General features: G+C 41.2%; 2 protein-coding genes across 4 annotated transcripts; one reads left to right on the forward strand and one right to left on the reverse strand.

Annotated features, from left to right (window-relative positions):
• Positions 1-1,203: 1,203 nt before the first annotated feature.
• Positions 1,204-7,424, reverse strand: abcb8 (ATP-binding cassette, sub-family B (MDR/TAP), member 8). 3 transcript variants are annotated; one of them, XM_024435902.2, is made up of 16 exons: positions 7,292-7,424; positions 5,423-5,759; positions 5,137-5,292; positions 4,922-5,016; positions 4,667-4,772; positions 4,251-4,412; positions 3,976-4,061; positions 3,728-3,825; positions 3,531-3,636; positions 3,347-3,380; positions 3,087-3,223; positions 2,891-2,985; positions 2,646-2,779; positions 2,309-2,456; positions 1,844-2,094; positions 1,204-1,643 (listed from the first exon to the last, which is right to left on the reverse strand). In XM_024435902.2, exons 2-16 carry the CDS (start codon positions 5,639-5,641, stop codon positions 1,560-1,562), a joined length of 1,911 nt encoding a protein of 636 aa, XP_024291670.1. In that variant the 5' UTR covers positions 5,642-5,759; positions 7,292-7,424; the 3' UTR covers positions 1,204-1,559. The 3 variants fall into 3 exon arrangements, 2 of the variants coding, with proteins under 2 accessions (XP_024291670.1, XP_024291669.1); XM_024435901.2 differs by lacking the exon at positions 7,292-7,424 and adding an exon at positions 6,130-6,350; XR_006084348.1 differs by lacking the exons at positions 1,204-1,643; positions 7,292-7,424 and adding an exon at positions 6,130-6,351 and having other exon boundaries at positions 1,953-2,094; positions 2,309-2,475.
• Positions 6,552-26,351, forward strand: LOC112260633 (autophagy-related protein 9A). Its single transcript, XM_024435900.2, has 15 exons — positions 6,552-6,846; positions 7,475-7,610; positions 7,890-7,933; positions 10,234-10,298; positions 10,421-10,591; positions 12,986-13,127; positions 13,417-14,165; positions 14,486-14,639; positions 19,681-19,860; positions 20,581-20,826; positions 21,087-21,328; positions 21,552-21,645; positions 21,741-21,828; positions 21,973-22,151; positions 22,776-26,351. Exons 2-14 carry the CDS (start codon positions 7,502-7,504, stop codon positions 22,131-22,133), a joined length of 2,445 nt encoding a protein of 814 aa, XP_024291668.1. The 5' UTR covers positions 6,552-6,846; positions 7,475-7,501; the 3' UTR covers positions 22,134-22,151; positions 22,776-26,351.
• The last annotated feature ends 1,064 nt before the right edge of the window (positions 26,352-27,415 follow it).

The raw sequence follows: 27,415 nt of genomic DNA on the forward strand, positions 1-27,415 counted from the left end.
CAGCATGCTGGGAGTTCTATTTCCTTACCAGCGGGCTACAGTGCGCAAATACCCACGCAAATCTGCACGAAGACTAGGGTTGAGTTATTATAAGTTTTGGGGAAGCTCCGTATCTCATCTCTCTTCTGTGGTGCTCAGGGTGATTGTCATTTCGCTGGTTGTGGTCTGATGTGCTCAGCAGAGGGGTTGAGCAAGATTATTTACTTATGACTATGGTGTCTCATGTAGACAAGTTCATTCGCTTTCCATCAGAGGAACTGTTAGACTTATGTACTAAAGAACAGCTGTTGAAGATCGCTGAACACTACAATGTTGAATGATTGAAATTAGTGAAATTCTGTTACGTTGGGAAGTGACTATGAATCGTTGGGAGTTGTTGTAAAAATTAAGAAGGACCCTGATGTTCTTTTCGTTGGAGTTTGTAGCTGTTGTGGTCTTTTGTGCCAAGTTCCTGTCTGTTCCCTCCTGGTCTTGTGTTCTTCTTTCCTCTTAAACATTGCTTCCTATGCGCAAAGGTTGCTGAGGTCTGGGGAGGAGGTTGGCTGGGGCAGGTGGAGGTGTGAACACATAACCCCTCATCAATTTGGACGCAGAGGCTGTGCCGTTGTTCCGGGGCACTTGTTGGTCCCCGGTTTAATGGGGGGGGAATGTGACGACCTTCCCACTCTGTCTGCCGTATTCTCTCTTTGTTCTTGTTTCCTTATTAGGATGCGGGTGGGCGGAGTTGGGAGGGTCGTCAGCTACATGGGAAACACCTGAGCCCGGTGTGTCCCAGGATAAATAGACCTCTTCCACATTCATGGAAGAGACTCTCTCCATGCAGACACCTTTATAGATTTTGTTGTGTTTCTTGGTGGTTTTTTGGTTGTTTGCTTTAGCATCTTTCAACACCCTGCATTATCACATGCATACAAAACACTAACTTACACTACTGATTACACACACCATTGTATATTATACTTAGTTACTTATTTAATAAATATATATTTTGTTACTCCTTATCTCCACGTTGTCTCCCTTTTGTTCCGGGCTTTGAGCCGGTTCGTGACAGTCTGAATACTTTCCGAATGCACTGTAGGTAGCACACAAGGACATTTTTCTGTTTCTAGCCAGATGTATAATGTTCCTGTTTTGACTAATTTAATAGTGGGTTAGGTCTGCTCTGTACCAAATTAGCATTCTCTCGCTCTCTCTGAAAACAGATTAGTGGATGAATAGAATTTAATGATTAAAAGTATTGCAAAATGTACAGACACAGGACAGGGCCAAGTAACCCTGCTAAAACCACATTCACATCCTGTACAGTTAGTATTCTCTTCCTATAAACACATGATAAACACTTGCAATTTCAGCAGCCTTACTTGGGCCACAAAATATAATTCAATTGGTCCAACCATACATTTGGCTTTAAAAAAAAATGGAATTGGACCATTAAACTAAATCAACTTTACACCAACAAAACAAGTGATAATACCTATGCATCTTTTTCATTTCTTATGAAAAGGCTGTCCCTAGTTCATGATATAGGCCTACAGTTCTGTGCCATATCAAAGTAGTGTTCACTTCTCTCCCTCTGATCTCTGCCTGCGTATCAGGTCAGCATACAGCCCTCCTTTGCTCAGCAATTCCGTGTGAGTTCCAGCCTAGGAAGAGACAAGACAAAAACTATACAACCAAGCATTTGTAGTTAAATTGACATACATCATTACGTGTTGTGATGCTCTTTAAAAAACTTTACGATTATTACTTTAATGACAAGAAAACATGTCTGGAAAAAAACACCAATGGGACAGAGGACAATAGACATCCCTCTCTTCCTTCAGTGCTTTAGCCGCTCCCTCACCTCTACAATGCGTCCATTGCTCATGACACAGATGAGGTCTGCCCTCTGGATGGTGCTGAGTCTGTGGGCGATGATGAGCACAGTGCGTCCTGTGGTGGCCCGGTCCAGAGCCTCTTGCACCACCCGCTCTGACTCTGCGTCCAGTGCACTGGTGGCCTCGTCCAGGACCAGGATGCTGGGGTTCTTGATCAGGGCGCGGGCAATGGCAATACGCTGCTTCTGGCCCCCTGACATAGTCACTCCTCGCTCACCTGTGTGTCCACAGAGGTACAATATTCAGTAAAAGCACTTATTGTAATGCAATTAGTACTACTTATGTTAAAAAGTATTTAAGTACATTTGATTTGAATATGTGTGTCTGGGATTTATTAGAGTGGTATAGACTAGTAATAAATCAGAGGATGTTAGAACTGGGCCATTCACAAAAAAATATGTTTTTTTTCTCAAATATGTGCTGTCACTTACCAACCACAGTGTTGTATCCATCTGGAAAGCCTGTGATAAAGCGGTGGGCGTTGGCCTGCTTGGCAGCATTGATGACCTCAGCATCAGTGGCCTCCGGCTTTCCAAAGCGAATGTTCTCCATCACGGAGGAGCCAAACAGCACAGGCTCCTACACGCAGGGGTGGGTTCTGAATTGTTAATAACAAAGTAACATTGCTATCACTGTTATTATGGCAAAAATCACACAAGAAGGCTGTTTCTTACGGAGGACAATAACCAAATCTGAAGCAGTTCTGAAAGAAGATCCTAGAACATCCTTATGCACTAGAAAACAGAATGATTATTCTAGAACATTTACCTGATTGATAAATCCAATGACTTGTCCTCTGAGCCAGGATGGATCCAGTGTCCGGATATCCAGACCATCCAACATGATCACACCACTGCTGGGGTCATAGAAACGCTCTAACAAGGAGGCCACTGTGGACTTCCCTGCAGTGCAGGAGAACCATAACTGACACATCATTTTCATAAATATTTCATTATGTTTATGTAATCAGACTAATTGAGAACTTGTATCCATGGGAACGCATGGAACATTACCTCCTCCGGACTCTCCAACGATTGCGACAGTCTTACAGGGGGGGATGATGAGGTTGAAGTTCTTTAGGATCCGTTGGCCAGGTCTCGTTGGGTAACTGTGGAAAAACAAATACAAAAAATGTCACTTACTGATATATATCATTTGTATGGGTTTGTGTGTCTTTTTGTTAATTATGTCTTTCTGATGTGGTCATGCCTGAAAGTAATGTTCATGAAGTCCACCCGTCCTGTCAGAGATTTGTAAGGAATGCGGCCTCCTCCCGAAAGTGGAATGGTAGGCTCCAAAGACAGGTACTCAAAAACACGGGCCCCAGAGCTGAGGCCTCTGACCATCTGCAAAACATGGTAGGTTCTAATTTCTTATTGCCATATCAACTGATCACCTTGTGAAACCTGAAACTCTACATTGATAGCAATGCATTTCTGACTTCTTCTATACGTCAAGTCTTTACTCACTTGGCCAAACAGGATAGAGATGCTGGCCAAAGACCTAAGAAAAATAACCGAAGGAAAGGTCAAATCCAATTTGTTATTCACCTAACGTTCATTGAACACTTCCATTTGATAATGCAAGCATTTGGCACGTTACAGTGTGAGAGATTAGCTTAAGTGTAATCTTTGCTAACAACAAATATTTTACCTCTGCACCGTCTGTGAAGCCACCAGGAAAGACATGAGGTCACCTGGAGACATTTCATCACCTGCCATCAATGACCCACCAGCAAAGATGGTGCCTAAAACAATGCCTGCAAGAAAAGGAACCATGTAACAGATAAGCAATGGCATACTTAAATAAATAGCAAGTTCAATCCACTATTCATGATAAAAGGAACTCACAGTTCAGGACGATATTTGACATTCCTTGGAAAACAGCTATCCCTGAGCCTAGAGATTCATTCATCTCGCATGATTTGTCCACTTCCCAGGCATATAACCTGCAAAACACAGACAAATAGTTACATTCTTTCACACAATCCCTCTAATAAGGGGTGAAATTAGGAATGCTTTGAAAGACAATTGTGACTTTATTATAAGGCAGGTCTGATAATATTGTCTGATCTGGACTATAATAGACTGTCACTCACTGCATCTCTCGCTCCTCCATGGCGAAGGCTTTCACTGTCCTCACATTGCCAAGGGCCTCGTCTGCCACCCCTGTTGCTTTCGACACCTACACACCCACAACAATACACATGCTGTATATCAGTCTAGACACAGACAGACACCAATGCTCAGCACACACCATTCTCCATGCTGTAGTTCTGATAAACTCAGTAGAATGCTTTCTCAGTTGACACTTTTATCTATTTCTCTAATGTGTTTCAGATAGTGAATGAGTCAGAATGAGTGAAGATGTCACCTGTTCCTGAGCCAATCGGGACAGCCTGCGAAGGAATGAGCCAATCAGAGCTCCTGCCCCCACCAGACAGGGAAGTATCACCACTGTCATACCAGTGAGTTTAGGGGAGATGACATAGAGGGACACGAAACAGCCAACCGTCTGTGTTACACTCCGCAGGCCCTGTAGATATGAGTAATTGAGGCAATATCATTAGATTTCGATCTTGTGAACTGTCTCTAGATGGGAGCAACAGCTAATTAATAAATTATACTGAAAAGTTATGGCAATATGTAATAGGTTAGTGCATAGGGAACCACAATGGAAATAAGCTTTATTGTGTTTTTATCCTAGATAATTTTGAATGCATGTTGTCTTTGGCTGGAGCAGCCTACTACTTTTAATTATCCAATAAATTCATATGTACGCAGCCATACCTGAGAGACGACCAGTTTGAAGGAAGACTTGAACTCCTGAATATCAGCAGTCAAACGGTTCACCAGCATGCCAGTTTTGTTGGAATCAAAGAAGGCTACATCTTGCCTGAAACAAAAATGCCAAGTCTTATGTTAGCAAGAGTAAAAGTTGGACAGTGGATAGCAGGTCTAGCGACATCTAGTCAGTCACTCTTGGAACTGGTCTATTCTACCTCTTGTTGCTTTCAATATATATTACTGCAACTGGGTGTATACCTGAGTAAAGATTGGAAAAGAGTCTTTCTCATATCTGCTGCTACTCGCTCCCCTACCCTGGAAAGCAGGATGATGTAACCAGTCGTGAGCAGACCCTGAAGCCAGGAAAGAGATTTCATGACCATATTGTTTTTCTATGTATTCCACAGAAGTAGATTTTTCAATCTACATTTAAATTAAATCATTGACAATGACTTTTTTGACAAACAACTTACTTGGAGACCATACAATCCCAGCAACTTCAGAGCAGGTCCCCTCATCTCTCTCATGTAATTCCCAGTATGTTCTCTCATGTAGCGTGCCACTATGTTCACCAGATCGCCCAACATCAGGGGAATTTGAATATTCAAGATGGCAGCACCAAAAGCAAGCTGCAAAAAAAAACATGATTGGTCTGAAATATCTCAGCATTCCAATACAATTAAAACACCACTGGAGTTTAGCCAACATGTTACTGTCTAAACAGTAGATTGTCCAGTAGTGTTAAGTTATGTTGCTCACCACAACAGCACCAAGAAGGGCAAAAAGCTGGGGTTTGACAAACTCCCACAGGATATGCCAGTCGAACTCAGGCTCAGTTTCTTTGGCTTGAAGTTCTAGTAGAACATTGTTATTCACATCTGCCTGGCAATATGCTACACCACCAAGTACTCGAGCAGAGATGGTGAGAACCACTGGCCCCAAGATGAACTTCAGGGCCCCCCCTGGTGGTTTTGACATCCAGCAGGCATATTGGCGAACTGCTGCTTGAGCCAGACCCCAGATACGCCCAGCAGCATTACTTGGCTGTCCAGAGGAGTTGCCTGCATTGGCCAATTGTGTTGTGTATAGCCGTGATCTGAAACGAAAACAAAACAAACAAACAATATAACAAGCTGTACTGTTTGTAGTGTGATCTGTATTATACAAGTTTGAGAGACATGGACAACATGAGCTTAACAACTAATAATAACTATGTGGTGGGCTTTTCACTCAATGTATTGTTAAAATTGTGACAAAAAAAGTTACAAAAGGCATGACACTTCTGGACGGTCTATTCCATTAAAATCACTTTACTGAACAACACTACTTACAACTTTGGGACAGAGCTGAACTAATATTGTTTTCATAAGGAATCATATTAGCTAGTGCAAAGTCTAAGGTCTGTAACGATAGTAGCTGTCTGATCAGCTGACTACCGGCATTAGCCAACTAGAACGTTGTCCTACCGTGGCTGTCTCCATAAACCTTGTGTTCTATTCAAATGCGAGTAGAGGGGGCGCAACGGTGCAGTTGTGCTGACTCTATTACAAAGTAAGTGAAACATATTTAGACGTGTTCACGGAAATCTAACAAAATTCAAAGAATCTGAGCGCTTAACTCAGAAGGGTACAAGGAACAACATGTAGGCTGCCATGTTGACACTATCCCAGAATGCATCTCATTGGCACAGTAAATGGGATCATGTTTAATGTCAATAACAAAACACGCATTTTGATCGCTAAAAACAATGTTAAAAGGCTACAACATGAATCTTTATTCATTATCATTGGCAAGGATTATCTCTGTCATTGGGAAAAAGAAGAAGAAAAAAAGACACTCCTCTCGCGGAAGTGACGATCGTGAAAATTAAGTGACGTCAAATTGTGTTTTGTTGACATATGTTTGTGAAAGACAAAACAGTGGAAGCCCACGAATGATCTCTAGCTATTTAGCTGGCCAGCTACTGTTAGTTAGGTTGTTAGCAACCATTAATATCTATTAGTTAAATATATAATATTGGTTATTCCAATAGCTCGACAAATAACGTTGAAGTCCAGGCCATTTGAATTTAGAATTCTGCGAATGGACCGTGAAGGGAACAATAACGTTAATAGCAGTACATCAAGGCAAGGATAAACGAGTAACGTTAACTGACTGGCAAGCAAGAAAATAAGCTGATCGAGGTAAGAACAGTTAGCTACCTTGCTAGATAGTTAGCTACTTGGTAGTTTGTTGCTGCCTTTGTTGGTGTTAGGTAACGTTAACCATTCAACGTCACATTGTAATGCTACGTATCTAACTAACGTTAACTAGCATAATAGCTACAGTAGCAAGCTGTCCCCAGCTGTCTGATTTCGCTTTAGCGAATGTTAGCTAACTAACGTTAGTTATCTGTAAAATGACTGGTTGGTTGTTGACAACAAGTAACCAACATAACACAATATTTAGTCAATCTAACTAACGTTAGCTATGTAACGTTATGCCTATTTCTGTTAGCTAGCCAACGTTACCTGTCACACTGTCGTGAACACGACTGCTAGCTAAAGTTAGCACGTTAGATTCCAAGAAAGGCAAGAATGCATAGAAAACCAAATAGACCAGATATTTTAAATCTAACGTTACACTTACTTGGTTATCTAACTCTCCAGTTGAATGTTGTTGACAGCTCATCTTGCTGTGAATTGTCTCACACAGCTGATATCATCTATGTAGTGTGTGTTCACTGTGTCTGACACTCGTCGTTGATGAATGCTGCTCTTTCCAATCCACACCACAATAACACTGTGTGTGTTCCCAACTTGCCTACTGGAGGAGGAACAGTGGAGAATGTGAAGGACTATGGCGAACTTTGAAGCTTACCAGGAGTACCAGCGGATTGATGACTTTGAGGAGGACTCACCTCCCGGGGAGGAGGACCTATTAGTGCATGTGCCAGAGGGCCTGAGTGGTACTGTACTGGTTATATTATAACGTAATATATATTGTTCTATCAGGGATAGACATAAAGGCTATGTTATGGTATAATATGATTTGGTGTGATAATGTGATTCCTTGTAATGCATGACACAGTACTACTATTTCCTATAAGCCCAGGCTGTAGATTCACTGAAAGTTGTTGTTTTCTTCAAATCATACCTGATTACTACTGTTATTGCTGTTTTGTTGAACAAAAGTAATGGTTTCATGAAGTCTCAATGTTACTTTTATTCCCACCCCTAATTTGCAGACTCATGGCACCATATCAAGAATCTGGACAACTTCTTTACAAGAATATCCTTTTAAGACATGTGTGTGATAAACATGTTTCTCTGGCAATATACAGTACCAGTCAAAAGTTTGGACACCTACTCATTCAAGGGTTTTTCTTTGTTTCAAAAATGTTTTATGTTGTAGAATAATAGTGAAGAGATCAAAACTATGAAATGACACATGGAATACTGTAGTAAACAAAAAAGTGCTAAACAAATCCAAATATATTTTAGATTCTTCAAAGTAGCCACCCTTTACTTTGATGACAGCTTTGCACACTCTTGGTATTCTCTAAGCCTGCTTCACCTGGAATGCTTTTCCAACGGTCTTGAAGGAGTTCCCACATACTTGTTGGCTGCTTTTCCTTCACTCTGCAGTCCAACTCATCCCAAACCATCTTAGTTGGGTTGAGGTCAGGTGATTGTGGAGGCCAGGTCATCTGATGCAGTGTAACAGTTTAGCTTCCATCCCTCTCCTTGCACCTACCTGGGCTCGAACCAGGGACCCTCTGCACACATCGACAACAGCCACCCTCAAAGCATCATTACCCATCGCTCCACAAAAGCCGCGGCCCTTGCGAAGCAAGGGGAACAACTACTTCAAGGTCTCAGTGCGAGTGACGTCACCGATTGAAACGCTATTAGCGCACTCCCTGCTAACTAGCTAGCCATTTCACATCGGTTACAGCAGCACTCCATCAATCTCCTTCTTGGTCAAATAGCCCTTACACAGCGTGAATATGTATTGGGTCATTGTCCTGTTGAAAAACAAATGATAGTCCTACTATGTGTAAACCAGATGGGATGGTGTATCGCAGCAGAATGCTGTGGTAGCCATGCTGGTTACGTGTGCCTTGAATTCTAAATAAGTTACAGACAGTGTCACCTGCAAAGCACCATCACACCTCCTCGTCCATGCTTCACGGTGGTAACCACACATGTGGAGATCGTCCGTTCACCTACTCTGCATCTCACAAAGACATGGCGGTTGCAACCAAAATTCTCAAATTTGGACTCATCAGACCAAAGGACAGATTTCCAACGGTCTAATGTCCATTGCTTGTGTTTCTTGGCCCAAGCAAGTCTCTTCTTCTTATTGGTGTCCTTTAGTAGTGGTTTCTTCACAGCAATTCGACCATGAAGGCCTGATTCATGCAGTCTCCTCTGAACAGCTGATGTTGAGATGTGTCTGTTACTTGAACTTTGTCAAGCATTTATTTGGGCTGCAATTTCGGAGGCTGGTAACTCTAATGAAATGATCTTCCGCAGCAGAGGTAACTCTGGGTGTTCCTTTCCTGTGGCGGTCCTCATGAGAGCCAGTTTCACAGTGCTTGATGGTTTTTGCGACTGCACTTGAGAAACTTTCAAAGTTCTTGACATACCTTCGTGTCTTAAAGTAATGATGGACTGTCATGTCTCTTTGCTTATTTGAGCTGTTCTTGCCATAATATGGACTTGGTCTTTTACCAAATAGGGCTATCTTCTGTATACCACCCCTACCTTGTCACAATACAACTGATTGGCTCAAACCCATTAAGAAGGAAAGAAATTCCACAAACTAACTTTTAACAAGGCACAGCTGTTAATTGAAACACATTCCAGGTGACTACCTCATGAAGCTGGTTGAGAGAATGCCAAGAGTGCAAGCTGTCATCAAGTCAAAGGGTACTTTGAAGAATCTTAAATATAAAATATATTTAGAATTTTTTGGTTACTACATGATTCCATATATGTTAAGTCATAGTTTTGATGTCTTCACTATTATTCTACAATGTAGAATAGTCAAATTAAAGAAAAACCCTTGAATGAGTAGGTGTATCCAAAGTTTTGACTGGTATTGTGTATTGTAGCTTATTGTTATGTAAATAAGCATTACTTTCAGTATGATGTTTAAAATTGCAGCTTTATCATGTCTGTTATCATTATTATCACCTAACAATCTAATTTAGGAAGGAGCCATTTTAAACACCGCTTTGACATGAATATGATTCTGACAGTACGGTGTGGCTGTAAATAAATGCAACTCGTGATGCACAGTGACTTTAAATAAGAGACTTGCCTCAGGAGAACGACTTTCAATGATGTGTGGCCTTCCAGAACGTCCTCTGTACTTTAATGATATTGATGCCATACTGGTTCACTTTACGTTGCTTTGTTGTGGTTTTGTTTCTCTGTAATGGATGTATTAAGTCTACATAAAAAAACCTACATCACGGTTGTTATTTGATTAGCCATCAACGATTACTTCAAGAGTGGTTGATTTGTAGGCTATGACAACAACAAAAAACACTCGACTCTGTTTTCCTTAACTCAAATTTCCACATCTATCAGTTTCATCAGAAAAATGGCTTTGCTTGTATGATGTTATCAGAGTTCTTTGAACTTTTGTAAGTATATCCATTTATTTACCAACCTTATGTTAATCTAAGATTGTTTAAACTTTTAAGACAATATTCAAAGTTTATATTGGCTAATGTTTAACCCCAACATCTCAAACTCCTTATTGCAGTCAGTTCCTGTTTGTGGTCACTTTCACAACATTCCTCTTCAACTGTGTGGAGTATGATATACTGTTTGCCAACCGGGCAGTGAACCACACAGGACCTGGCCAGAACCCCCTGGACAGGAACAAGGTCTCTCTGCCTGATGCCATCCTACCAAGCCAGCAGTGCACTGAGAGGTAGGTCAATCAGCATTGGCTTAATAGATGGATTGGTAGCCTATATAGGCATGGATGGCTATAATAATATGTAGTTGAGGTAGAAATAGTTGTCCTTGTTGCCAGTTCAGGTTTATTGTTTTTGTTCATGATCCCTCAGAAACACATCTGAGTGCTTGACAGCATAGATAAATTGGGTGGTTTTCTTACCACTACAATGCCTCTCCCCCATGTGACCTACTTGTTATGTGTATTTACTGACATGTATGTGTAACTGATAGATGCCCACACACACTACTTGTTAATGTTTTTACATGTATGTCAATTGTAAAGTATTTTGTGTGTAATGTCTTATTCGTTATATGTCGGACCTCAGTAAGACTAGCTGTCACTAATGGGGATCCCAAAATCACTGCTAATGCCAGAATGTAAATCCTTCTTCATGACATTGGGTATTTTATTCTCTTGTGACTAGACAGAATTATACCAGGGTATATACGTCTCAGAGCCTGCAGAACTTCATCAGGCCTGAAAAGGGGATTTCCAGCTAAATGTAATGATGACCAGTAATTCTGAGGCTAATGTTTGCTTATTGGGTTGTGTCAGATGAGGTTTTACTGTAAGACATGCTCACATTCATAGAGATACACTGTGGAGCGCAGAGCTCTGGCCTACTTTCACATTGCCTGTGGGTTATACTTCCACTCAGAACATTATGATGAAGAAATCATTTTCTTGTTTATCAGAGATGCTAATTGCGATATGAGCTCTTTTGAGTGGTGAAGTCTTATCATTGTCATTTTCTATTATCTAATTGGAAGTTGACATTAATTGAATTAATTTGGAGTGCTATTGGCATGTAAGTCTAATTGTGTTCAATGGACTGAGGGAGGGCTGCTGTTTTAATTAAATTTGATCCAAAGATATTTTAGTTAGCCTTGTGTGCTGTGAACTAGGTGAACCCTTGTGTTGAAGAGCTTAGTTAGTTAGACCTACCGAGCAAAGGCTTTGGTAGTCATGACTTCTCTGTCAAAGACAAATCTGAAATATGAATTAAGTTCCCTGCAACTACATTTGAATGGTTTATTTCAAAATACTAAATCATCCGCATAGCCTCGGCCTGAAACTTGGAAACACGAGGCAAGTTGCAACACCGTCAGCCTGTAGTTGATGACAGGTTCTTGAAGCAGGTTATTTGTGTATCAGTGCACTGTGTTCAGAGTAATACCAGGGAAAACAATGTAATGGATAGCCCCTACATGGTAAGTCTCACACAGGGACAGCTCATTGAGTAGCTGAAAGGAGTCACTCTTGAGGTCTGGGCAGGCAGGCTGTGGACCCCATGACACACCCAAGCTCTGCTGCTAGACCCAGTCCCCTCCACCACAGCCACATTTCTTTCCAATATGGATAAACAAGCTTTCCTGTTTTCATATCATTAATCTGGTTCTGCACATAAACACAATCTTAGGCTGCCCCGAATCCCTTCTCTAAGAACCCTCCATGACTGAATGGGTGTTTAGACGGAAGATGATGACACACCACTGCTAGGAATTCTAATCGAGGAACAGCATGTCCCATCATTTAAAACCACAGACTTTGCCTGCTCTCCCATCCTCCCCCTAACTCCTCTCTATTTTGAATTGGTCTGGAAATGACACACAAATTCGAAAGTAGCCTAACTTTGTCACGTTGTTTGTTTTAGTTTTTTAAACTTCCAAATTAAACTCCTGAATGTATGTTTATGTTCATTGTTCATTCTCCTGAATATGTTTACCAGGGTGGTTACCTAGATCAGGGGTTCCCAAACTTCCAGCATTAGGGAACACCCCCCCGCCACTAATGATGCACTAATGAACAACATACATTACACTATAAGGTTGGTTCAGGTCACCTGTGAGGAGTCTTAAACTAACAGATTTATTAGGCTCCTTTACTCTCATTTGTAGATAGTTAGTTATGGTCATACATCAATGGTGCAAATAAATAATTTTGACCTTCTATGCATGGCCTGCATCATCATCCAAAGGGGTACAGTAGTAGGTGCCAGGTGCACCTGTTTGACTGTGTCAAGAACTGCAACGCTGCTGGGTTTTTCACGCTCAACAGTTTCCCTTGTGTATCAGGAATGGTCCATCACCCAAAGGACATCAAGCCAACTTGACACAACTGTGAGAAGCATTGGAGTCAACATGGGCCAGCATCCCTGTGGGACGCTTTCAACACCTTGTAGAGTCCACGCCTCGACGAATTGAGGCTGTTCTGAGGGCAAAAGAAGGGTGCAACTCAATATTAGGAAGGTGTTCCTAATGTTTTATACCCTCTATACACATGCATTTTTCATTCATTGAAATGAACCTTTAATGTCAAACAGAGATTAAAAATATGAATTATTTCATCCCTTTTTTTCCCCAGGATCCAGGAGAACAGTTGGATCATCTTCCTGCTCATCATGGCGACCATCTTCTGGGTCTACCGGATGATCAAGGTCTTCTGCAACATCCTCAGCTACTGGGAGATACGCCAGTTCTACATCAAAGCACTGAAGATCAGCATGGTAAGGCTTTTTTTATGTCCACTGGACATAAGGGGTTTCAGTGACCAGGAATAACACATTAAGGGATAATTTACCCTATTTTACGTTTGAGCCTAGAGTCTCATGAAACAGTGGTATGCTGATTTTTCAGACCATTTTAGCTTACTGTAGTTGTCAGTTTTCTTGGAATCCATTGGTTTCAAAAGATATAAAGAAAAATGTTTGTTATACCCACCCAGCTTACCTGCAAGTAGGTGTCCCTCATATCAGGGTACAAAGTCTGAACACCTTTGACCTCTCCCCTTTCCAGGACGAGCTGTGTAACTTCACATGGCAGGAGGTCCAGGACCGTCTGATCAGCCTGCAGCGGGAGCAGCAGATGTGTATCCACAAGAAGGAGCTAACTGAGCTGGACATCTACCACCGCATCCTGCGATTCAAGAACTACATGGTGGCCATGGTCAATAAGTCACTGTTACCTGTACAGCTTCAGCTCCCCCTTCTGGGAAACCTGGTGTTCCTCACCCAGGGCCTCAAGTACAACTTTGAGCTGATTCTCTTCTGGGGTCCGGGGTCGCTGTTCCAGAACAAATGGAACCTGCACCCCAAGTACAAGCGAGCAGGGAACCGTCTGGAGCTGGCCCAGCAGCTGAGCCGGGTCATTCTTCTACTAGGCGTGGCCAATCTGCTCCTCTGCCCCTTCATCCTGGTGTGGCAGGTGCTCTACGCCTTCTTCAGCTACACCGAGATCATCAGGAGGGAGCCAGGGAGTCTGGGAGCACGCCGCTGGTCTATGTTCGGCCGCCTCTACCTGCGCCACTTCAATGAGCTGGACCACGAGCTGCACGGCAGGCTAGGCCGCGGCTACAAGCCCATCTCCAAGTACATGAACTCGTTCACCTCGCCGCTCCTCACCGTGCTGGCCAAGAACGTGGCGTTCTTCTCTGGCTCGGTGCTGGCCGTGCTCATCGCACTGACCGTGTATGATGAGGATGTCTTGACCGTGCAGCACATCCTGACCGCCATCACCGTGCTGGGAGTGGTTATCACCATCACCAGGTAAGCCAGGGGACAGGGGGAATGGTGACCTGTCGGGATGATCTTGCAGTGATTTGAGGCTGTGTATCATTTGAAAAATGCGTTCCTTACCCCTTCCCATTGCAGAGTTGGTATGCAACACCTCCACCTTGATTCCACCATATTGTTGTCACCCCACCAGTTCTAACAGACAGTAATGAGCGAGGGAGCAGAAGGAAACGTCTTTGTTAGAGAATATTTCAGCCTATGTTAAACCCCCAGACATACCAGTCTGTCCATAATCCATATAATATGTTGTGTGAAATAGAGAGATGATGTCTGTGAATATGCCCTCCTCCTAGGTCCTTCATCCCAGACGAACACATGGTGTGGTGCCCGGAGCAGCTGCTGCAGTGTGTGCTTGCTCACATCCACTACATGCCAGACCACTGGAGGGGCAACGCCAACAAGAGCGAGACCCGGGACGAGGTGGCACAGCTGTTCCAGTACAAAGCGGTGGGTGAGAAGGGCCAGACAGTAAATAGAGACTGCTCATTGGCTGCAGCTTAGATAGAATGGAACTACTGAACTATTCAGAGTGTTCAAAACAGTAGGAACACCTTCCTAATATTAAGTTGCACCCCTTTTGCCCCCTTTTGCCCTCATCCTCAATTCGTCGAGGCATGGACTACAAGATGTCGAAAGCATTCCACAGGGATGCTGGCCCATGTTGACTCCAATGCTTCCCACTATTGTCAAGTTGGCTGGATGTCCTTTGGGTGATGGACCATTTTTGATTCACACGGGAAACTGTTGAGCGTGAAAAACCCAGCAGCATTAAAGTTCTTTACACAAACAGGTGCCTGGAACCTACTACCATACACTGTTCAAAAGCACTTAAATCTTTTGTCTTACCCATTCACCTTCTGAATGGCACTAATACACAATCCATGTCTCAATGCTTAAAAATCCTTCTTTAACCTGTCTCCTCCCCTTCATATACACTGATTGAAGTGGACTTAACAAGTGACATCTATAAGGAATCATAGCTTTCACCTGGATTCAGCTGGTCAGTGTATGACTTTATGACATACGATCTGAAATTGAAATGCTCTTGTAACTAGGGCTGTTGCGGTGGCCGTATTACCGCCACACTGGTAGTCATGAGACATGAAGGCAGTCAAATTCCTCATGACCGTTTAGTCACGGTAATTAGGCTTCTCCAAGCTCTGATTCTGCTGCTGGTCATTAGTAGCCTACCAAACTTGGTAACTGTCACTCTGACATCAATGCAAATGTAATCAAAAATCGAATCAAACACTTTGTGAGAGCTCATATTGTGCAATATTTCTATAGGCTATGCAATTGTGGAAGAAAACAGTGATGGCCGCTAATAAAAATAGGAGGATCCTATTAGCTTTCTATAAGCCTACTATATTTCTCAACTTTCCTAATATTAAGCTCATTGCTTCTCTTTAAAACTGGAATATAGCCTACCTGGCTGGCATGAAAATGAACCATGGGAAAAAGCATCCTCCATTCGCTATTTAAGTACGTAGATGACATGTCTTTTTCCCCGCTGCCCCCGTTTCGATACAGGTGCATGATAATGGTCTCTTCTAAATCAAAACAAATGTCACCTATATATTATTTGTATACACTACTGGTCAACCGTTTTAGAACACCCACTCATTCAAGGGTTTTTCTTTGCTTTTTACTATTTTCTATTTTGTAGAATAATTGTGAAGACATCAAAACTATGAAATAACACATGTAGTAATCAAAAAAAGTGTTAAACAAATCAAAATATATTTAATATTTGAGATTCCTTTAGCCACCCTTTGCCTTTGACAACTTTGCACACTTGGCATTCTCTCAACCAGCTTCACCTGGAATGCTTTTCCAACAGTCTTGAAGGTGTTCCCACATATGCTGAGCACTTGTTGGCTGCTTTTCCTTCACTCTGAAGTCCCACTCATCCCAAACCATTTCAATTTGGTTGAGGTCGGGTGATTGTGGAGGCCAGGTCATCTGATGCAGCACTCCATCATTCTTCTTCTTGGTAAAATAGCCTTTAGACAGCCTGGAGGTGTATTGGGTCATGGTCCCGTTGAAAAACAAATGATAGTCCCACTAAGCCCAAACCAGATGGGATGGTGTATCGCTGCAGAATGCTGTGGTAGCCGTGCTGGTTAACTGCCTTGAATGCTAAATAAATCAGACAGTGTCACCAGCAAAGCACCACCACACCGTAACACCTCCTCCTCCATGCTTTACAGTGAGAAATATACATGCAGAGATTGTCCACCTACTCTGTGTCTCTCAAAGACACGGCGGTTGGAACCAACATTCTCAAATTTGGCCCAAGCAAGTCTCTTTTTATTATTGGTGTCCTTAAGTAGTGGTTTCTTTGCAGCAATTTGACCATGAAGGCCTGATTCACACAGTCTCCTCTGAACAGTTTATGTTGAGATATCTGTTTTTATTTAACCTTTATTTAACTAGGCAAGTCCTGTCTTCTAAATGAACTAGTGTAGCCCATAGCCATTTGGCATAGCCACATCAGGACCTAACTTTTTATTATTATTTAAACTTTATTTAACCAGGAAGGGCTCATTGAGATTTAAAAATCTATTTTTCAAGAGCGTCCTGGCCAAGATAGGCAGCACCAAGTCATTACAAAAATTACAGACAAACAACATGAAAATCTACAAGTAATCTAGTAAAAACCATAGAATTCACAAGAGTATATCAAAATCAAAAACAGCAGTATTGAGGATAAGTTTCAATTGACACAATGTATGTTGAACAGTATAAAAAGCAGTTTGCAAGTTCTGGAAAGCTTTTGTAAGAGATGAGGCACAACAGTAAATAACAGTATCATCAGCATAAAAATGAAGTTGCGCATTTTGGACATTTTTGTCCAAATAATTTATATAAATAGTGAATAAGAGAGGACCAAGTACAGAGCCTTGGGGCACACCATTAAAGACCGACAATTTAACAGACATAAGCCCATCAAATTAAGTGCACTGAGTTTCATCAGACAGATAGTTAGCAAACCATGCAACTGCATGCTCTGAAAGACCTACACTCGACAATCTCTGCCTTAGTATAGCATGATCAATCATCAAAGCCTTAGAGAGATCAATAAAAAGTGAGACACAGTGCTGCTTTTTGTCAATGGCTTCAGTGATATCATTTAATACCTTCATGGCTGCTTTAATTGTGCTATGCTTCTTCCTGAAGCCCAATTGGTACATTGATAAAATAGAGTTAGTAAATAAAAACTCTTTTAGCTGTTCACTCACAAGGGTTTCAAATATTTTCACCAGGGGTGACAGCTTTGAGATTGGCCTATAATTATTTAAAAGAGTTGGATCTCCCCCTTTTAAAAGTGGTAGGACAAATGCTGATTTCCAGATTTTCGGAAGTTCATTACATTCCAGGGTTAGATTGAACAGTTATGTAAGTGGTTCAGCTATGAAATCAGCTGCCAGATTTCTCTTACGAATAAAATGTGGGTTTGTCTTCGGAACCTTAGTATTTCTAATAGAAACAACAGCACAATGGTCACTTAAACCATTACAAAAAACACCAACCGCAGAATATTTATGTGGAACATTTGTCAATATCAAGTCAATAAGGGTAGATTTATCTGGGCATTTAAGATTTGGGCGAGTGATTGAGTTAATCAACTGGGTAAGATTCATAGAATTACAAAACATTTTTAAATCATCAGACACCGGCTTTAACCAACACCAGTTGAGATCACCAATCAAGATCATTTCACTGCAAAGAAGTTTAGACGTAAGGTGCGTCAAACAAGAAAATGCATCACCGAGAGCAGAGGGGGGTCTATAACAGCCAATCACAGTTATAGAGAGCAGAGGGGGTCTATAACAGCCAATCACAGTTATAGAGAGCAGAGGGGGGTCTATAACAGCCCATCACGGTTATAGAGAGCAGAGGAGGGTCTATAACAGCCAATCACAGTTATAGAGAGCAGAGTGGGGTCTATAACAGCCAATCACAGTTATAGAGAGCAGAGGAGGGTCTATAACAGCCAATCACAGTTATAGAGAGCAGAGGAGGGTCTATAACAGCCAATCACAGTTATAGAGAGCAGAGGGGGGTCTATAACAGCCAATCACAGTTATAGAGAGACCCTTTGAAACCTCAATATTCAAAGCAAGAAAGTCCAACTGTTTACAAATAGTTTCAGACTTTGCCACACTTACATGGAATTTAGATGTTACATATATAGCCACACCCTCACCTTTCTTAACCCGATCAGTGCAATAAACATTGTAACCACTTATACAAATATCCTTATCAAAAACAGACTTGCTGAGCCAGGTTACAGAAAACACAATTACATCAGCATCAGTTGATTTAGCCCAAATCCTAACCCCATCAATTTTTGACAACAGGCTGCGTACATTTAAATGAAAAATACCAAAACCAGATCTTGATTTAAAATCAGAGGGGGTTTGGAGACATTGCATATCAGGGCCAGGGTTAGGTTGCACGTTACCTGATATCAACAAAAGAAGAATAACTAGGCACCTGTTTAATAACCTTGCACGGCTCTTTTTTAAGAGACCTAATCCAAGTGAATTCTACAAGGGAGTTTCCAGACAATACAAAACAGTCATTTAAAACCATTAGACTTTGGTAGTGACACAAATTCGTACTGTTCACATCATGCCACAAATACATAGGCACTTGGACGAGTGGACTGAGTGAAAAAGAGCGAGTTCCTGCAGACAAAATGTCTAATGGACAGGAGAGCACATTGTCAGATGTACTCACCCAGCGACAATGTTCGTTTTCTCCAGAGTTCAGTAAAGTCAGTGCACAAAGCAATACCACGAAAATTGTCATTTTCTCTGACAAATGTAAAAAATAGAGGCCAACAAAGGTAAGTGGAGAGAGGGACAGCGTGTATGTATGAGTCTGAATGTGAGTGTTTGCGCATGTGAGTAGATTGGGTGTTGAGGTCGATTGAGAGAACGGGTTGGGGATTGTTGAGCTGCCACTGACATCCAGGCGAAGAGCAAAAAGGATCAGCTTGGACGAGACACTCCGCGGATGAAGGAGGAACTCAGGCCAGCCAGAGATAGGGTTACTTTGGTTAACTTCAAGTAATGAAGTGCCAAGTTGAGGAGGACCTGTGATCTTTACACCAGCAAAAACAAAAACACACATGTAAGGGTTTGCTCAAGATTTGATCAATGCCTAAACAAGTGCTTTAATTGTATTAACTTATTCTTGTACACTCCAATTCATATGACCTCACCATAATATTGTATGTCACTTTCCACACAGGAACTAATTCATCTTATGCCACTTTAATCATTTGTTTGGGAGACACAATGGAAAGTATTCAGACTTGATCAAAGTGCTTAACTTTACTCGCAACTCTCTCATTAACAATCAGTGAATGACATAGGCTATGTAAAAAATTCAAGTTAAGGGTGCAGATCTCAAGTCTGAATAGCGCCAAATCCTCATTCAGTATTGTCTGTCTTTGTGTCTGTGTGTGTCTGTTTAGCTGTTTATCCTGGAGGAGCTGCTGAGCCCCATCGTCACGCCCTTCATTCTCATCTTCCTCCTGAGGAACAAGTCCCTGGACATCATCGACTTCTTCAGGAACTTCACTGTGGAGGTAGTTGGGGTCGGAGACATCTGCTCCTTCGCACAGATGGACATCCGTCGTCATGGAAACCCTCTGGTTAGTGCCTGTAATTTAGGGTATGGGAAAGGGACTTTGATATGGAAAGTATTGTCATTACTTTGTTGAAATGAAGATTCTCACTGCTGATTTTAGGTCAGTGATCACCAGGTCATCATTATTGCATCAGAAATTAATGTGAATGCGTCCTCTCCTGATATTAGTCACTTATGCATAGTTATTATTATTATAATTTTTTTGTTATTTACCCTCTTTTTCTCCATAATTCCGTTATATCCAATTGCCATCCAATTACTATCTTGTCTCATCACTGCAACTCCCCAACGGGATCAAGAGAGGCGAAGGTCGAGTTATGCTTCCTTCAAAACATGACCCGCCAAGCTGCACTTCTTAACACCCGCTCGCTTAACCCAGAAGCCAGCTACACCAATGTGTCAAAGGAAACACCTTTTAACTGACGACTGAAGTAAAACTGCAGGTTCCCGGCACGCAGTCACTCGAGTGCAATGAGCCAAGTAAAGCCCAACGGCCAAACCCTCCCCTAACCCGGACGACGCTGGGCCAGTTGTGCACCGTCCTATGGGAGTCCCGATCACGGCCGGTTGTGACACAACCTGGAATGGAACCCCAGGCTATAGTGATGCTACAACACTGCGATGCAAAGGCTTAGACCGCTGCACCACTCGGGAGGCCGCATAGTTAATTTTTTTCAATATTGCTTTGTTCCAGTGAGTAATTGTCACACGTTGTCTGTTTCAGTGGATGTCTGAGGGCCAGACGGAGGCGTCTGTGTACCAGCAGGCTGAGAACGGCAAGACTGAGCTGTCTCTGATGCACTTCACCATCAAGAACCCCCGTTGGCAGCCCCCCCAGGAGAGCTCAGTGTTCATCAGCCACCTGAAGGAGAAGGTGCACCAGGATGCCCAGGGAGGACCCCCCACCCAGCTGCTGCTCTCTGAGGCCCCGCTCTGCTCCTCACTGCTCTCCAACGGGTCCGGCAATGAAGTTAGTAACTACAGTAACTCCCCACTACACCCACATCCTCATCCAGCTAATTCATTGTCAGTCACAGTTAGTACACAGGTAGATGTTTGCCTCAACACTATAACGGCAACCAGACTCTGCTAGTCATTCAACTGTTTCATCCAACAATGATGTCAATGTATTGCAATTTGTCTAAGGTTTGTTATTGGATTACAGTATGTTGAGTTATATCTTGACAATTTGCTTGTATACTGCCCTCTGGGTTATGTTCTCCTGTCCAGCCTGACAACCTATTGGCAAGTGTCCTGGCCCACCCTGTGCTGACCGCGTCAGGCCTACCAGGCCGAGACCGCCGCTTCGTTCCTCCCAGCACGGCTGCCTCTGCCGCCGCCAGCGTCCTGGCCTCGCTATCCAGCTCCCACTCTCAGCTCCCCCACGCCAGCCGCTCCCGCTCGCATGTCCATCTGCCTTCCACCCACCCCGACAGCACCATGTACTGCAGTGACCGCACCATCATCGACAGGTAGGTAGACTGACACCATGCTCTGCAAACACACACTGCAAACACAACACTGTTGTCTAGGTTCATCCATAATGCAAAAGTGTTGATTGATTTGATACAGTACCTGCTTGTCGAAGGTGCATTATTGATTGAATATGAGGTTAGTTCATAGTCTGTGAATTAAGTGATGTACTTAGATGTTTTTTTTAGACTTGCTGATAATAGCTTGTTTTTATTTCCTCAGCATGTCAGGGAGTGATTCTCGAATGAAGAGCACTACATTGCTATCAGAGTTTGCCTCGGCTGAGATGAGTCTCCATGCTATTTACATGCATGAGGTAGGTAACCTCGAAGAGGTGGCCTCAGGGTCCTTCTTTTCATTTACCTTTCTACACGCACAGTGTGTGTGACGTGTGTTCCACTCTGTCCTTAGGTCCACCAACAGAGCTCACTCCCCCACCAGAGGACATTCGGCCAGTGGCAGAACCCAGTGCCAATGAGAGAGCTAAGCAGCAACGCTGGTACGAAACAGTCATTCATCTGTTTTTACTTACATAAGATCTTGGCTAACGTCAGATGGAGCGTGTTTGGTAGTTGATAGTTTTTAGCTTATGACATCCAGTTGTCCAACTGTCTATGCTCCGACCCTCTATCTACGCAATCAGGTTCTCAGACGCACAGCGTCCACACAGCAGTCAGCCTGTCTAATATGCCCAGCCCGCTGCGTCTGGGAGGCTGGACGGAGGAAGAGGAGGGGGATGCAGAGGAAGAGGAAATCCTCAACAGTGGGTCGACTCCTAAACAGGACTCTAGGAGTAGCTATTGAAGTGCCTTAAATAAATGGGTTTGTTCCATCACATCTCTATTTCCTACACACGGACACTCCTCCATAATCTATAGGCTAATATTGTCAGAAAATGATCTTTTATCTAGTACTACTCTTTTTGCTTTTCTTAAATGTGCAATATGTAGAAATAGCCCTGCCTTTTCCTGTTTTCTAAAATTCTAAAATGTTTGCCAGATTTCAGTTTGTGACATCAAGCAAATATAGAGAATTGTTGTACCATCTAAACCACTGTGAAATATCTTTATAGCCAAAAATATTTAATATCTTTATAGCCAAAAATATTTAATATCTTTATAGCCAAAAATATTTAATATCTTTATAGCCAAAAATATGAAATGGCTTTATAACCAAAAATATTTAATATCTTTATAACCAAAAATATTTTTCAGCTGTTTGAAGCTGATGTACAAATCTGAAAGTAAAAGAAGCAAAAATTAAACTTGTGGAGGGGAAACAGAAATATTGCACATATAATGGATATACTGCTTATCAGACTTGCTATCAATGACTAAAATGTCTGTCTGAAAACAGTCGGGTCATACACAATTACATTATGGCCCTTTAAAAAAAATATATCCCACAAGAGATGTGTGGCTGACTGTCTTTTCTCTTCTTTTGCAGTGTTTACACTTTCCTTTCTGGATGAACATTGTGGCCTTAGATGATCTTTTTGGAGTATAGGATAGATAGGACCTTTATGACGTCACACAGCACAGGCAGCTGGGGAACTCATTGGATAACCACTGTCTCCATGCCTCTCCTCCTATCACATCAGGAGGTTTTGTCGTCAGGGAAACCAACTGTATGTCTTCCGTCCCTCTCCATGTCATATTTTGTTATAGAATGTATTTACATCGCTCATAGAGGTGTGTGTGTGCGCTTTGGGACTCTGGGAAAGAGTGGCATGCACAGCTAGGACACTTGCAAGGCAGGTTTGAGCATGGTACGCAGCAAAACCTGTCACACTTTTTGTTGCATATTCATGTTTTTTTATATATATATATATATATATATATATATATAAGTTTGATTTGTGCATTTGGGAGGTTTACAATATGGGTCTGGGTTCACTTTCTCATGGTGGAAATGGTGTCTTTCCTGGTGCTGAAGAGACTATGGAGTGAAGGTGTATCATACTAGCTGCCTGACCATTTTCACTATATGAGGAAAGTTAAGTGCAAAATTCTACATTGGCATATTTGGCCCTTACTTATTGCTTGACATTTGTAAATACACTTTAGCGTCTTACCTCTATATGAATATTTAAGTTTTGTTGTTTTTAGTCCTTGGGGCAGTTTTAATCCTTGGGGAAGATGGAAAAGTACTGAAAACAGTGACATGAAGCAGGCTGCAACTATACTACTGCTACTACAGATAGGACCCCACTAGAAAATATGACAAAAGCCTACAGATGCGCTAGATTAATTAACCACAATTGTAAACAGGATAAAATCTCATTAAAAGCTGCTGTCTGATTTAAATGGGCCTAATATTATTCTCTTTCTTTAAAATCCTGGGTGACTCTAAGACAGGATTCAACATATAATAACTTGATTATTTTGTATCAAAGTATCTTCCATGTACAGTCTCCACTGGCAACAGGGGTGTTATACTTGACAAAGGTACATACATCAAGATTACATATTTGCAGAGGCAGTAACTACATTGTTGTGGGTAGGTATGAGAATAAGCTATGGAGGGTTGCATATTATGTACAGTAAATCAAGAAGTGTTGTTGTATACATTGATTTTGCATGTACTGCTCAACATTTTGTTTACAAAACACTTTCCCCTATGTACACACAATTGAACTTTATTATTATTTTGCAGTTACAGCAATCAGATCTTGAGGGTTAAACCTGTTGGTTTTCTGTTCTACCTGATAGTTAATTGCACTCACTTGGTGTTCACGGTCTAAATTAGTCCCTGATTAGAGGGTACAATGAAAAAATGCAGTGGAACTAACTTTGAAATCCAGAGTTGAGATTGAGGGTTATAGAGGATGATGTGAGCTGGCCAATCAGCGGTCTACTCACATTAATATTTTTAATGACCGGTATACACCCACACCATTCTGTTGTTGGGGTATGCCCACACCATTCTGTTGTTGGGGTATGCCCACACCATTCCAACACAGAATAGCATTCTTTTTATAAAAATAATGTTACATTCTTCATTCAAAAACTGTGGAAGGAAGACAACTATTTCACTCATATTGTAATTCATATATGTCATATTTCATAGAAATCTGGTAACTGGACAGTTACTTTAATATATTTCATTTAGTATTTATTGTTGAAAAATAATCTTTATAGTAAATACATTCATACCAAATATGATTGGGATCTAATGTTAATAACGGAATGTCTTAACAGAAATCTTGAAGGCACCCATGTAAATCTAACTTGTTTTCCTTAATGTATGTCTCATACAACATTGAACAAAACTGATTTAAAAAATATATATTTTTGTTGAATTGCCTTTGACAAAACATATTTGGATATGCAACTTTGAAATGAAACAATCCTTCATGTTGCTGGTTTCATCAGTACAGTGCAACTCAAAGGAGAGCAAACTTGTCTGCATGTAAATGCTGAATGTAACCCAGCCATCATCCCTAGAAATACGTGGCATGATGTATCATTGGTACTGTAGCCAGAACAGTTTATTGAAACATTACACTAAAGCTCCATTACTGCTACTGTATCCATGTCCCACTGATACAATAACCTAGTCCACACCTATATGTATATCTCTGTATCCTCCAACATTTTAGTCATTTAGCAGCTGTTCTTATCCAGAGCGACTTACAGTAGTGAGTGTATACATGTTTGTTTTGGTCCCCCGGTGGGAATCAAACCCACAACCCTGGCATTGCAAGCACCATGCTCTACCAACTGAACCAAACAGGACCACTATTGTAAGACTAGAGAGTATATGTGTTTGACGACTTTTTCCCTTCATTTAGTTTTTTTCATTTGTGTTTTGAAGTGGTGTGGATGTAGACATCAACCTAACTATGCTAAGCTAACGTTGACTCAAAAGTTTTGCACTGATTGAAAATAAAAATTATATTGATAGAGACCTGCATCAAACTATATTTTCGATCAAGCCGAGGTCTCAAAGGAACAGTGAGTGGAACTCCCTTCCTGAATGGCCTCTCTCACTATATATAATAACCATATGTAGGATTGTTATCATCCATACCGTGGGCCTATCACAGACCTGGTTGTTGTTACCTCTGGTCAGCAAAAGTTCACCAATTAGTGGGGAATGTCTGTCAATGTTTTAAGTAACATTATAGGCCTAGTCAATGCCACATATGGTATTGCTGTTGGTGTTCCATTTGTTTTACTGATGTAATGAGTTTTAGGGGAGACGTGGTAGTTCATGAGTCTTGCCAGTTTCCATAGCTAGATTGCACTGCCTCTCCCTATCTTTTTTTTATTTGATTATTTTGCTTTATTTTGAGCAGTGCCTTAGGGTTAGCTTTAGTTCATATTAGAAACCATTGAAACTGTCAGAGCTCATTTTACTTTGTATTTTAGCAGCACATAATGTACAGTATTTCTTTTGGCAGGATTGTCATGTTTTGGCACCAAGTATACAGTGGGACTTGTATTCTAATATTGTTGATGAGTCCTGAGTAACATGAACTACAACAGACTGATATTTGACATCAAAGTAGTCAAATCACTTTCACCTGATGACAGAATTAATCTGATCAAAGTGTTTCGTTCTGTACTGTCTGCCTCCCCAGTCCAAAAGAATCAGTTGGGGAGGGGAAATGTTCTATACCCTTTTCATTTATGTTGAATTATTATTGAATTCCATCCTTGAGGCTCCCCATTCAATATCATTGCTTCTTATCCACTACAAACCAGTCCCCCCCCCCAAAAAAACATGTTGACTGGTACAAGGTGCTACGTTTTCATATTCTTAGTGTTGAATAGATTTTGAGCCATCTATTCTTTGTTGCTTAGGTTTGTTCTTTTTGTTTGTTTTGTTTAATTTAAGAAACACTAGCTGAGAATGAACAATGCCAAAATAACTTGTTTTCAGCAAAGCTTTATCATACACATTGTATTTGTTTTCTGTAACTGAATAGGCAAAGGAATTCTTATTGTGTGTATTTAATCATTGAAGTGTGTCCCAAGATCTAATGTACTTGATTTGAAATAAAACATGTAATATACATTCTGTTCTATGCATTTCTAGAGTTTCCTTGGCAATGTTTGCATTGGAACAAACTTTTCAAATACTGTAGTATTCCTGAACTGCCATGAAACATTTAATAAATAATGCATTGCCCAGCCATTCTCTTTTAAAAAATGTATTTTGCAGTTTATTAGTGTGATAAACAAACTGGACATAACTAGTAATAATTAACATTCAACAATTGGCATATAAGAATATGTGTATCAACAATTTTTAATTAAAACTAATTGCAAACAATTCAGAAGGTAAGAAAACAAAGTTATTGGCAGCATTTTAGAAAAAGAGCTAAATAAAAGTTGTTCAACCACCATAACTTGAAGTTCTTATTAAGTTTCTTTAACAGATCGGAGGAGTCATGGAGGTGCGATGGAGACACTTCTAGGGAGAAGAACTCTGCTGCCCCCCCCTGGAACCTTTGCTGCCCACCTTTAACCCTCAATTACTGCTTCTTATCCGAATCTTCTGTTGCAATCATGAAAAATATGATTAAAATGTGTATAAATATAATTAGATAATTACAAGAAGTGCATGTTCACTTCATCAAGAAACATGAACTTCAAACAAATAATTAACATATTGCATTTTTTGTCACTCACTTCATTGTTGTGTCTTATAAACTTCCAGTGCTCAGTAGCATCCCACTGGGCACACACTGGTTGTTTCCATGTCATTTCAATGAAATTATGTTGAACCAACGTGGAATAGATATTGAATTTATGTCTGTGCCCAATGGGCCACTTGCATAGCATGATATCCTACACAGACACTTTAGACAGGTTGTGTGATTTGTTTTGTTTGGGTGTCGTCAGATACAGTTCAGGGAAATAAATATTCAAACTTTCAATTTTTTTTTTTTTTTTTATACTCTTTTTACTCTCTTTTTTCTTATACTTCTTTTACTTTTTATACTGCAAGTGGCAGTCTAACCAAAAGGGTTATCTTTAAGGATTTCTGAGTATTTTACAGTACAGTATTTTAAGCTACACTTGAAGCACCTGTATTTGGGGATATTCTCCCATTCTTCTCTGTAGCTCCTCTCAAGC

Source organism: Oncorhynchus tshawytscha, linkage group LG10, assembly GCF_018296145.1.
Source record: "Oncorhynchus tshawytscha isolate Ot180627B linkage group LG10, Otsh_v2.0, whole genome shotgun sequence".
In the NCBI taxonomy this organism is placed as follows: Eukaryota; Metazoa; Chordata; class Actinopteri; order Salmoniformes; family Salmonidae; genus Oncorhynchus; species Oncorhynchus tshawytscha.

Bases quoted from the DNA above. Each gene is read 5' to 3' on its own strand.
- abcb8 (XM_024435901.2), bottom strand. From the start codon at position 6,227: ATGTTTCACTTACTTTGTAATAGAGTCAGCACAACTGCACCGTTGCGC. The intron at 5,017-5,136 runs GTAAGTTGTTTG...TCCTGGCTTCAG, and splicing joins TGGGATTGTATGGTCTCCAA to GGTCTGCTCACGACTGGTTA. The intron at 4,062-4,250 runs GTGACATCTTCA...GTGGGTGTGTAG, and splicing joins CCCGATTGGCTCAGGAACAG to GTGTCGAAAGCAACAGGGGT.
- LOC112260633 (XM_024435900.2), top strand. From the start codon at position 7,502: ATGGCGAACTTTGAAGCTTACCAGGAGTACCAGCGGATTGATGACTTT. The intron at 14,640-19,680 runs GTGGGTGAGAAG...GTGTCTGTTTAG, and splicing joins AGCTGTTCCAGTACAAAGCG to CTGTTTATCCTGGAGGAGCT. The intron at 21,646-21,740 runs GTAGGTAACCTC...CTCTGTCCTTAG, and splicing joins ATGCTATTTACATGCATGAG to GTCCACCAACAGAGCTCACT.